Source organism: Biomphalaria glabrata, chromosome 2, assembly GCF_947242115.1.
Source record: "Biomphalaria glabrata chromosome 2, xgBioGlab47.1, whole genome shotgun sequence".
Lineage (NCBI taxonomy): Eukaryota > Metazoa > Mollusca > Gastropoda > Planorbidae > Biomphalaria > Biomphalaria glabrata.
This window is the reverse complement of record NC_074712.1, coordinates 29,676,049-29,689,206: the sequence shown is the minus strand read 5'-3', so window position 1 is coordinate 29,689,206 and position 13,158 is coordinate 29,676,049. Positions and strand designations below refer to the sequence as shown.

General features: G+C 34.8%; 1 protein-coding gene across 6 annotated transcripts in view; it reads right to left on the bottom strand.

Moving 5' to 3' along the window:
* Window positions 1-13,158, bottom strand: part of LOC106065352 (cGMP-dependent protein kinase 1-like) — a 206,452-nt gene that overhangs the window by 12,405 nt on the left and 180,889 nt on the right. For all 6 annotated transcript variants that reach the window (XM_056019966.1, XM_056019965.1, XM_056019964.1 and 3 more), the window contains 2 exons: window positions 3,320-3,407; window positions 911-1,050 (listed from right to left, as the gene is read on the bottom strand). In XM_056019966.1, coding sequence (XP_055875941.1) covers window positions 911-1,050; window positions 3,320-3,407 — 228 coding nt within the window. The remainder of the gene's footprint in view (window positions 1-910; window positions 1,051-3,319; window positions 3,408-13,158) is intronic.

Below are 13,158 nucleotides of genomic sequence, written 5' to 3'. Positions count from 1 at the left end.
GAAATGTTCAAAGTTAATTACACTTACTGTGAGTGAGATATAACTGTAAGTCATTTCCATAGAGACATATATCTTAAAGGGAATTAAGTATCATACTAAAAAAAAAGCTATCGCCCTTCTTTCATCAGACACAACCCATAAAATCAAAGTTTTTTAACAGTTCATTAAATCTCAAATCAGTCATTAAATCTCAAATCAGTCATTAAATCTCAAATCAGTCATTAAATCTCAAATCAGTATTGTATTCAGAATTTAAAAAAAAAAACGGGTATAACCTTATATTTATTTTTTTAGTCCCTCTGTCCTGACTTGGTATTGATTAAAATATTCTATATAATTGGTTGTAACATTATCTTTCTCCTACATACGTTATGGACCTATCAGGCGGCCTAGTTTGTAAACACTTTTAGCAATATGTTAGACGACAGCAAATACTTTTTCAATCCTTATTTAGGGACGTGTTGAAATAATAATAGTTGTGATTAGTGAAGAACTTCGTAACGAAGAGATCCTGGTATCTTGCGACGAACGTGACCAACTGGACACGATATGTGTCAATTTCGGGAACAGAGGATTTATAGACTACTGCATACGATACTAACTCATAATATTCGGAAATTTATAAGCTCAGGGTCTCTGTATAAATTTCCTAGAGCACGTTAACACTTCTTTAAGTCTAAACAAAAAATGTCCTTATGTTGTTTGTGAATCTAATAGTGTGTATTGAAACTGACACCAACACAGTTACAGGAGCAAACAAAAAGAGAATGACAAACTAAAATGACTACCATCTAACTACATTTCAAACAAACGTTGAGAATGATGTCATTTAGTAACATTTAAAAAACAAACAAACTAGGAAGCCAGTTGTACAAGAACAAGTGAGACCAAGGTCAAGTCTGCAAGATACCTGACAATAAAGTCTGATCGAGCTTCTATCATGATCTTCTTTTCATTCATGATGTGCTCCTGTTGTCGTGTCTCCACGATGTGATGTTTCTTTAAGATCTTTAGAGCGTACGCCTTGCTAGTATCACTGTTGACTTGAACCTGTGGGTACAGGGAACAGTGGACAGCGTGTATAGAACAGCTGAGGGAATACTTCATACCTACATATGCAGCAACTTTGTTATATTAGAACGAAAACTATCCATAACTTATAGATAAGCTAAACATTGTACATATTAAACATTATACATATTAAACATTGTACATATTAAACAGTGTACATATTAAACAGTGTACATATTGGTGCTGTGGGTGTAATAAAAACAAGCAAAATATACTAAATCAGCTATATCAATAATTAATAACCAATAATTAATTGACTAATTGGTTAATTTTTAAAATTGATTTGTGTTTTGTAAGTTACAATAAATAATTGTTTAAAGTTTCAACTTGATCCGAGAATGGGTGTGGGAGAAATAACGTGTGCAATTATTTGAGAGGACAAAACCCGACATATTTAACCGTACCTGTGAATACTGAAGAATTAGTTTCCCTTGTTATTATCAAACAAAATAATTAATAACCAGTAATTAATTGACTACTTGGTTAATTTTTTAAAAATTGATTCATGCATTGTCTACTGCAGTAAATAATTGTGCAAAGTTTTAACTTATCCGAGAATAGGTGTGGGAGAAACAGATGACCTTTACATCATCTCCTCTATAGACAACAAGGTCTAAAAGGGGAATTTTACTTTTTTTTTTTACCGGACAGACAGACAGACAGAACTAGTTGATATAGGCTCTGTAATAAAAAACAACGATTAATCGTTCCAGTGATAATGTGGATGAGCATTTCTGTTGATTCTTTTTCTTTAAGTGACTTTAAATAAATTTATATTCTCCTTGAATTGATTGAGTTGCCCTTTCCTGGAGTTATCTTTTCTTTGCGCTGCCTTTTCTTTGAGTTGTCGTTTCTTGTCCTTTCCAAGACCCCAATACCCACACGGGAGAATATCAAGAGTTTTCCTTCTCCTAGATGCATTATCAAGGCTGACGTGCCCTATCAAAACAAAGCAAACTGGTTTTGAGGCGCCATTGGTCCGCCTTTCATCCCATCTCCTGTCAGTTTGTAAGAAAAGTTCCGCCGGATTTATGGGAAAATCACGCGTGAAGGCCTGGAGCTGGTTTCTAGGCTGTCAGAAGCATTTAGAGACGCAAGCCTCGAGAGCATTTCTTTGAAAGTTTAAGCTTATCCTCAACATTTCTCGGAACGATACATCTATTGGTACAGTGTAAATGTGGATAAAAAGTCCTGTAGAAAACAGCCGGAGATATTTCTTTTTTTTATTATCTCTAAGTGCCTTTTCTTTAAATTGTCTTTTTCTTGAAAGGATTGAGTTGCCTTTTCTTTAAATTGTCTTTTTCTTGAAAGGATGGAGTTGCCTTTTCTTTAAATTGTCTTTTTCTTGAAAGGATTGAGTTGCCTTTTCTTTAAATTGTCTTTTTCTTGAAAGGATTGAGTTGCCTTTTCTTTAAATTGTCTTTTTCTTGAAAGGATTGAGTTGCCTTTTCTTTAAATTGTCTTTTTCTTGAAAGGATGGAGTTGCCTTTTCTTTAAATTGTCTTTTTCTTGAAAGGATTGAGTTGCCTTTTCTTTAAATTGTCTTTTTCTTGAAAGGATTGAGTTGCCTTTTCTTTAAATTGTCTTTTTCTTGAAAGGATTGAGTTGCCTTTTCTTTAAATTGTCTTTTTCTTGAAAGGATGGAGTTGCCTTTTCTTTAAATTGTCTTTTTCTTGAAAGGATGGAGTTGCCTTTTCTTTAAATTGTCTTTTTCTTGAAAGGATGGAGTTGCCTTTTCTTTAAATTGTACTAGCTGGAATTGTCATATATACATATGGAGTTACCCCTTCTTGAAATTGTCATTTCTTTGAGTTACCCCTTCTTGAAATTGTCATTTCTTTGAGTTACCCCTTCTTGAAATTGTCATTTCTTTGAGTTACCCCTTCTTGAAATTGTCATTTCTTTGAGTTGCCCTCTCTTGGAATTGTCATTTCTATGAGTTACCCATTTTTGGAATTATCATTTCTTTGAGTATCCTTTTCTTGGAGTTGTCTTTTCTTCTCAAGTCCAATGCATCTACGTTTCCCTCTCTGCCGACATCAGCTCTAGTGTCTTCTTCCAAGAGTTCTATCATTGGAAAGCTCCTTCCACTGTGGTTAAGATCACAGAGATCTTAAAGGATATCGATATGTATAACTTACTTTCAACAATCTTTCAGCATGATCAAAGGTGACCTCATTCGTTGTATAGTTTCTTAGAGATCTTCCACCCCTCCATCATACTATGTCTTACAAACGTATTGACTTACCAACTCTACGCGACCAAATCCGCCAACTCCTAGCGTTGCAATCATTGTCAGATCACTCAGTTTAAGTTTAGCAAACTCTGAATCAACTCTGAAAAAGTCAATGAACATATCTTTAATGATTTGCATTATTAGTGAAGGTATTAAGGCGCTTGGATTTAAACCCAGGGGTTCCGAGTGGGTATCGGGAGTTCCAGGACGCCCCTGAATCCAGTAAAATCTTATGGGTACCTGCAATACGTCGGGGAAGTAAGGGCCGTTAGTCATTGTGCTGGCCACATGACACCATAGTTAATCGTCGACCATAGAAACTAATGAGCTTTACATCACCTGGCCCCATATATCACAAGGTCTGAAAGGGTACCTTTACTTTCTTACTGATATATAGTATTAGTCATGGTTACATACTTATATGCTTGCAAATATTGGACGCAAACTGCAGAACTGGGGAGGAGAATCTCAGCAATGGAACTGAGATGCTGTAGAAAGATCCTAGGTATCATCAACAAAGACAGAACACAAACGAAGAGATTAGAAACGGAATCACAACGGCTATTGGGCCCCACGTGACCTGCTAACACATGTAAAACGCAAACTGAAACTTTACGGCCATATCACAAGGTCGCTCGCAATTACTTTCCCTCAAGGAACAGTAACAGGAAAAAGAAGAGAAGGCGATTGTAGACAACATAAACGAATGGACGAGCCTGTCGTTGAAAGATATTCTGTCCAAGGCAAAACAAAAGGCATAGAGGAATGGAGAAAGACGGTCTACAGACCATGTGTGATGCACCAACTGTTCAACAGACCAAGGTGATTAGAAAAAAATATATATATTCCTATAAAAAACAGCAAGTAACATTCGAAAGGCTGCTTAGTCATTTTGAAGAAAAGTCAAGAACAGCAACTCTGTTAACATTTTCAGAGAAGTAACTACATGCCTATGAAATGGTCAAACTGTTACCAAGAACCTTTGGTTTCAAGAAACGTTTAGAGATGTTTGATGTTATCACAGCTCTAGTTCTGTTCAGAAACATGGGCTAGACCCTCAGATTGTAATAACGAACAGAAAGTATTGCTTTGAAACAAAATAGTTTGACTTGCATGTGTATTACTTTGCACAAGATACATCATTTACAGTTCAGACTCCACAATTACTTTGCACAAGATACATCATTTACAGTTCAGACTCCACAATTACTTTGAACAAGATACATCATTTACAGTTCAGACTCCACAATTACTTTGAACAAGATACATCATTTACAGTTCAGACTCCACAATTACTTTGAACAAGATACATCATTTACAGTTCAGACTCCACAATTACTTTGAACAAGATACATCATTTACAGTTCAGACTCCACAATTACTTTGAACAAGATACATCATTTACAGTTCAGACTCCACAATTACTTTGAACAAGATACATCATTTACAGTTCAGACACAGACTCCACAATTTCAGAAGCGAATTTTTTTTGGTCTGATCAATATCTCTAAGTCTTCATCTTGTTCATCTCGCCATTGGGACTGGCTTTTAATTTTTTTTTGTTCAAATTCATTTTCGATTGAAGAGAGCAAACGTTGGCCGTTAGAAGAAAAAAAAATTGTGCTAACCAGGTGGAAGATCTTCCAGTAAAAATATACACAGGTGATCCCAGGTAAACGAGTCGCTGGAGTAAAAAATGAAGTTTGTTTTTCAAAGTCATTTTTTTTTTAAACTTAATAATTCATACTTGATAACTTGACCTTGACCCCGGGTTGCGTAAGCTTTCAGACGACAGGAAGTAGCAGCTATATTGTGCTATGATTTTGTCAAATACATATCAGATTTTATACACAATACGTCACACAGCTTTCTTACGTCACACACATTTCAGTCGTCACAGGAAGTGACGCACTTCATAAAGAAGATAAAATAATGGTAGATACAAAATAAATCCAGTGACGTGAACAAATATGTGTCAAAATGAAAGGTGTGTGGGTTACCTCAGTTTACATCAGGACTGTTTGATTCCTTTGATGCAGACACTTCTAACCCATACAACATCCTAAACACCATCCCAAACCAAACTCACCAACCACTAGCCAGATCCACTCCTGTTAAACCTAAATCTACTAAAATTAATACAACAGCCTTACTAAACAAACCTACTAAAGAAGTAACACCAAAATACCTTAAAACCTTAGTAATAAATTTTCAAAGCATTAGGAACAAAACAGCAGACTTAGAAATTTTATTAGAATGTGAGAAACCAGACATAATTGCAGGCACAGAAACTTGGCTACATCCTGAAATTTATAATGCAGAAATTTTCAATAGTAATTATGAAATTTTTAGAAAAGATAGGGCTGATAATCATGGAGGAGTTCTTTTAGCAATAAAAAACACTCTTATAGCAGAAGAAATTACCTTACCTTACTCAAAAAATATAGAATCAACATTTTGTAAAATTAATACCACCTCAACATCCCTAATAATAGGCAGCATTTACAGACCACCAAATTCTAGTTTAGAATACATGCAGGAACTATGTAATCAGATTACGACACTTAAAGAGACAAATAAAAATGCAGTTTTTTGGATTATGGGTGATTTCAACCTACCTGATATAAATTGGAAAACACTAACCATAGATAAACACCAAAACCTTAAGGACATAAATGAGCTTTTCATAGAAACTTTACACAACCTAAGTTTAGATCAAATCATTAAAAAGCCAACTAGATTAAACAACACATTAGATCTCTTCTTAACCAACAGACCTGGATTAGTAGTTGATTATGATATTATCCCTGGTCTATCAGACCATGAGATCATAAAAATACACAGTCAGATAAAAGCTGTAGCCAATTCAAAACCCAAAAGAAAAATCTTACTCTGGAATAAATGTAACCTAACACAACTACACCAAGCTGCATTAAACTTTCAACAAACATTCTTATTAGAAAAAGACATTAACCAACCAGTCGATGACCTCTGGAATTTCATTAAAAACCATCTTAAAAGCATTATAGAAAATCAAATACCAACTAAATACACATCAAACAAAATAAATAAATGCTGGTTTAATAATAGACTAAAGAAGCTTTGTAAACAGAAGGAAAACCTATATAGAAAATTTAAAGAAACTAATGCAGAAAGAGTTTACAAAAAGTATATAAAAATTAAACACTTAACCCAAAAAGTAAGCAGACAGCTGCAGAGTGAATACATAAACAATGTAATATCTAAAGACAACAACAAAAACCTATGGTCATACATTAAGTCTAAGAAAATGGAAACAACAGGCGTAGCGCCATTAAAAGATGAACATAACATAATACATAATGATAATGAAACTAAAGCAAACATTCTAAACAAATACTTTGCATCAGCATTCTCAGCCCCAGGAGACAAAGACATATTACTGAATTTGAACCAAGTAGACAACATAGAAGATATAGCAGTACAAGAAAATGGAATTCAAAAACTATTAGCCAACACCAAACCAAATAAAGCTTCTGGACCTGATGGTATTCCAGCTAGATTACTCAAAGAATTAAGTAATGAGCTAGCCCCAGTGTTCAAAATACTCTTTCAGGCTTCACTTAACCAGGGCAGAGTACCAAAGGACTGGAAAGAAGCTAATGTCACCCGCCTATTTAAAAAAGGAGAAAAATCTGACCCAGGAAACTACAGACCAGTATCACTTACCAGCATCACATGTAAAATCCTAGAACACATAATATGTAGCAACATCATAAACCACTTAGACAAACATAATGTCCTCACACCATACCAACATGGCTTTAGGAAATATAGATCATGTGAAACACAACTAATAGGACTAATTGTTGATTTTTCAAAAGGTTTAGATAATAGTGAACAAATAGATGCTATCTTACTAGATTTTTCTAAGGCTTTTGACAAAGTTCACCACCATAGTTTGCTTAAAAAATTAAAATATTTCGGCATTAATGGTCCACTGCATCAGTGGATTAAAGACTTTCTGATAGGGAGAGAACAAACTGTAATAATAAATGGCTCTAAATCAACACCGATAACAGTAAACTCAGGTGTACCTCAAGGAACAGTCTTGGGTCCACTACTATTTTTAATTTACATAAATGATTTACCAAATTGCATTACTTCAGGAACAAAAGTCAGATTATTTGCAGACGATTGCATAATATATAGAACAATAAAAACAACACAAGACACAGATATTTTACAAAGAGAATTAGATGAATTACAGAAATGGGAATCAAATTGGAGCATGTCTTTCCACCCAGAAAAATGTCAGTTGTTAAGAGTAACAAAAAAACTAAAACAAATTAATTCCACTTATCTTATTCATGGCAAACCAGTAACACAGACTAAAAACGCAAAATACCTAGGTGTTATAATAAATGAAAAACTGTCATGGAATCCACATATTGATGAAACTACAAAAAAATCAAACAAAGCATTAGGATTTATTAAAAGAAATTTCTATAAATCAAATAAGAACATAAAACCAAAATGTTATTTAACCTTGGTTAGGCCAATAATAGAATATGCATCCTCTGTTTGGACCCCTCAACTCAAGAAAACATTAAGAAACTAGAACAGACACAAAATAGAGCAGTGCGATTCATAACAAACGAATATTCACATTTGACTAGAGTAACACCTTTAGTAAAATCACTAAATTTAGAAAGCCTTCAGGACAGAAGGCTCAAAAGTAAAGTAGCAATAATACATAAAACACTGAACCATAATCTTCAAATAAAAACAAAATTTAATAAAATACTCTGAAAGACACAAAGATAAAGGCACATTCCTCGTCGCATATGCTAGGACAAATTTGTACAAATACTCCTTCTTCCCTAGTGCTATTAGAGCATGGAATGGGTTGCCTGAGCTAGCCAGGAAAACCAGTGACTTGGCAGAATTTAAGTCATTGGTTAATATGCATGACTAAATGCATGACGCGTAGGACGTAATCATCTTCTTTTTTGAAGTAACGTCTGTAATATATAAGATAAGATAAGATAAAGGTCGACCTTAAATTGCTGCCTGGTCGTGTGGTATGAGCTTTGGACTGTCGTGGCGATGGTCCCGAGTTCAAACCCTGCCTTCTTTCACCCCCCCCTCTTGCGGTCCTGCAGGAGGTTTAGACAAGAACTTAATAATCTTCATCATCCAATATTTTCAAATGCATACTTCGCTGGGAGAGAAGAGTTTCACCTTCCTACCAGTCCAATGAAGGTTTGCTGTACTGTACTACAAGATCTAAGAACCAGAACGTATAACACGCTCAGCTGGAGGCAATGGCTACAGATTCTCGGCGAGTCTACAAATAAAACATATGTTCAAACGAGACCCATTATGGTTACCTTACTCAACTAATGACGACTCAGATAACTAGAGCATGTCGACGGACATATTGCTCAAGGATAGCACAGGCCCGGACTTAGAAATGCTGGGTCTCTGTATATACATTGGACTATTGTAGTCAGAGTTATTCTAAATGAAGATATTTCATAAGAGTCAAATGTGCTGTCTGAAAGTGGTGAAGACTTAGATACATAATTTAGTAGGCCACCACAAGAACCTAGAGGATTAGACCCCATGCATATTTTAACAGCTACAATTTCAGACTCAACAAAAATATCAACTAAACATTTGCTTTTTTATCTTTGTTTTTTCTTGATTTTTAAACTTATCACAGCTATGTAAACTAATCAAATAAAGGGACAAGAAAAGGCTACAGAGACTCACCCTAGCACGATAAGATTAATTAAATAGGAAATTACAGAAAATGACCCTAGTAATATATATGACCATTAACAAAATAAGGTCACAGAAACTGACCCAAGCTAAATACACCTATTTAAATAACAAACAAGAAAAAACATTTTTAAAAAATACTTTAAAAAAAAAATAATTAAGTCTAATTGTATCAATTAGTTTAGATCAGTCATGTAAGTATACGTACTGCTGACCTAGACATAATTAATCTAAACGATTAGAAATATTTTTACCAATTGTTCAACGTATACCACCACATCTGTCAAGTATGATTTCTTTCCTTTGTTCAAGATACCAAACAAAATAATAAATTACCAATAGGTAATTTTTTTTTTATTGATCATTGTATTATGCAAAATGTCAGCGTAAGTCCGAGATTGGACGTGGAAGACCTAACGTGCAGCCTACACCTTTGTTTACTATAGAGTTGTTATAAGCTTTGTAACAAAATGAGGTTGGGTTACATGAGAGTTGGGTTACATGAGAGTTGGGTTACATGAGAGTTGATCCTAACACTATAAGACTGATCAAATAAAAAATAAAGTAACAGACTTAATCCTTTCAAAGGGAGACCAACACTCTGGAAATATTGAATGCATTCTCCAGGCTATCGGAGATTAATGTGTTGGTGTCAAGGCTATCAACGTTCACGTCACCCCTGATGAGCCGCGGGGCAATGTACCAATTGAAACAGCTGCAACGATTGAAGAAATACATTTGTGGGAGGTCTCCGTACACATAAAACCTGTGTCTATTTAGTTCTGATAGATTAACGCTATTTTTGTTTCCAAACTCTTCTGGTAGTGTTCATTATGCAAAGACATAATGTAATCCTGTACAATATGTCTTATCTTTGAGCTAAAGTCTTTTTTTTTGTCTGTCTTTCTGTCTGTCCGGTAAAAAGTTTGTACACATTATTTCTCCCACACCCATTCTTGAATCAAGTTGAAACTTTGAACAATTATTTATTGTACCTAACAAAACATGAATCAATTAAAATTAACCAACTAAGCAATTAATTATTGGGAATTAATTATTTACATTGATATAGAAAAAGGGAAAGAAATTGTACATTATAGAGATATAGTTGTAAGTGCAGAGTTCTTTCCATAAGATACGCTTTGTTTTCTAAAAAAATATTATAAACAATTTATTATTTTGCTTGTTATCTTGGTTCTGTATGAGGTTTAGTCTTTTAGGCTCCTAAGGGCATAAAACATCGTCGTGGGAAAGTCGTTCAATGGTTGCGTCAAAGAGGGTGGTGCCCATATATATATATATATATATATATATATATATATATATATATATATATATATATATGTATATATATATATATATATATATATATATATATATATATATAATTTAAACGTATATGATCTGTCGATCCAAAGTCTACAAGAACACATTTCCTTATGCCATCAGACTTGCATCATGTGTCCAAATAAAAGAAGCAGCAATAAAATAAAACTCCGGTGACTACATTTATGTATTGAGCAGACAGGTAGATAATTGCAGGTCCCATAACGATGAACTATTTAGTCTGTTTGGTTTTCTTTATTTCTAAAGGAAAGTATTTAATGTGGCTTTTTTCATTCTATGTCCACATGTAATTTCAAATTTTCACCACTTATTCAACGTTTCACCACTTATTAAAAGGTGAATAACAAAAGAATTTGACTTAATGGTCAGGACAAAGAAGTCATATAAGTCCATATTACAGAAGAGCCCACAGACTACAATTAATTCTGCATAGTACTAACCACAATTCACCTTATACCACCACTTCAGTCAAGTAATAATTCTTTCCCTTGTTTGAGATACTAAACAAAGTAATTTATTATTAATAGTTAATTAACTAATTGGTTAATTTTAAAAAAAAATTGATTCCTGTGTTGTCAGGTAAAAGAAACAATTGTGCAAAATTTCAGCTTCACCCGAGATTGCGTGTCGGAGAAAGCGTCTACAACTTTTGCACAGACAGACACAGACAGACAGACAGAGTGAGTTAATATAAGCTTTGTAAAAACATAGAAAGATAGATAGATAGATAGATAGATAGATAAATAGATAGATAGATAGATAGATAGAAAGATAGATAGATCTCATATTATTTTAAATTTTCTAACTACTACATGACGTCATTCTGTCGATTAAGTTAGAATGACGTCATGTAGAACACTTAAAGCAAGCAACAAAAAAATATCATGATGTTGAAAGCTCGCGTTAAAGTCACGTGAACAAAAAAAAACAACAACCTTAAAGCTAAACATTGATTTTATTTTTACCTGGAGAAAGGTCAGTGCAAGAATTTTAATGCCAGAGTATAAAAATGGCACAGAAAGTGGAATCTAAGCCCACCTGTGTCAGACTCTCCCATCAACTAGAATCCAAGCACTCTTTTTATCATTAGTATATAGGGTCTGTGTGTGTGTGGGGGGGTAGATTTCTACGACTTGAAGAGGCGCGGCATCCACTCATATGGACATCTCTAATCAAGTGGGCATCTCTAATCAAGTGGACATCTCTAATCAAGTGGACATCATGATTTGAGAGTGCAACAAAATCTAAATAGCTTAGTAAGTTGGAGAGTGCTGGAAGGTTAAACTGAGCACATAGTCTAGTTCCCTGTTCCACTGCAGATCAAAGTATCGGGTGAAATCTACATTCTTACCTATTCTTACTCGGTGCTGAATGGGATTTTGAATTTCGGAATTTTTAGGGCGCCTCTGAGTCCACCCAACTCTAATGGGTACCTGACTTTAGTTGGGGAAAAGTAAAGGCGGTTGGTCGTTGTGCTGACCACATGACACCCTGCTCGTTAGCCGTTGGCCAAAGAAACTGATGACCTTAACCGTATGAAAGGGAAACTTTTTGTTTGTTTAGTTGATTAGTTTCGGACGTTCCTTGTAAAATGAAGAGGGTTACGTCCCCTAGCCCAAACCTACTGCTGGACGACAAGAGATGGCAGCAGGCAGGATTCGAACTTGGGACCGTCGTGAGGAAAGTCGGAAGCGTATACCACTCGACCAGGCAGCCACTTATTTAAAGTTGAGAACACACGTATAGAGCAAATGATAAAGTTTTCACTGACATCAGTATTATTCATAACAATACATTTTCTGGATGCTTCATAGTAAGTGGAGTATCTATTCTAAACTATCATTTGTGTAGCTTATAGGACAAGTCAGTACTGATGAAACATCCTAATTAACATTAGCTCCCTTTCGTTAAGTTGCTGGCCACGATATACATCACTATCATCAGTTTGCCATTAGGGCTACATCTAGATCTAGTTATTGAACCAAGTGCTTAGCATGCCATTAGGGCTACATCTAGATCTAGTTAATGAACCAAGTGCTTAGCATGCCATTAGGGCTACATCTAGATCTAGTTATTGAACCAAGTGCTTAGCATGCCATTAGGGCTACATCTAGATCTAGTTATTGAACCAAGTGCTTAACATGCCATTAGGGCTACATCTAGATCTAGTTATTGAACCAAGTGCTTAGCATGCCATTAGGGCTACATCTAGATCTAGTTATTGAACCAAGTGCTTAGCATGCCATTAGGGCTACATCTAGATCTAGTTATTGAACCAAGTGCTTAGCATGCCATTAGGGCTACATCTAGGTCTAGTTATTGAACCAAGTGCTTAGCATGCCATTAGGGCTACATCTAGATCTAGTTATTGAACCAAGTGCTTAGCAAAGACTATGGTTTTTAAAAGTAAAAACAAAACTCTGTTTATCTATAAAGTTTTCAATTAGAGTCAAATGTCAGCGTTTGATCGCATTTTTTGGACTGGATTTACTTTCATGAATGACTGAGCTAGTTAACAACGTAGTCTCTCCCCCCCCCCCCACACACACACACACTTTTTCCCTACATATTGAAGAAGTTACACTCCTACACGAATACATGCCGTGTGTGCACTAGACTTAATTGGAGGAGGAAATTATTCCGGTTAATGACTCTTTGGCATTGAAGTTTTATAAAAACTTTTTAAAACATTCCAATTGAAATCTTTTGATGATTAAAGGGCTGAAAATCGTAAAATC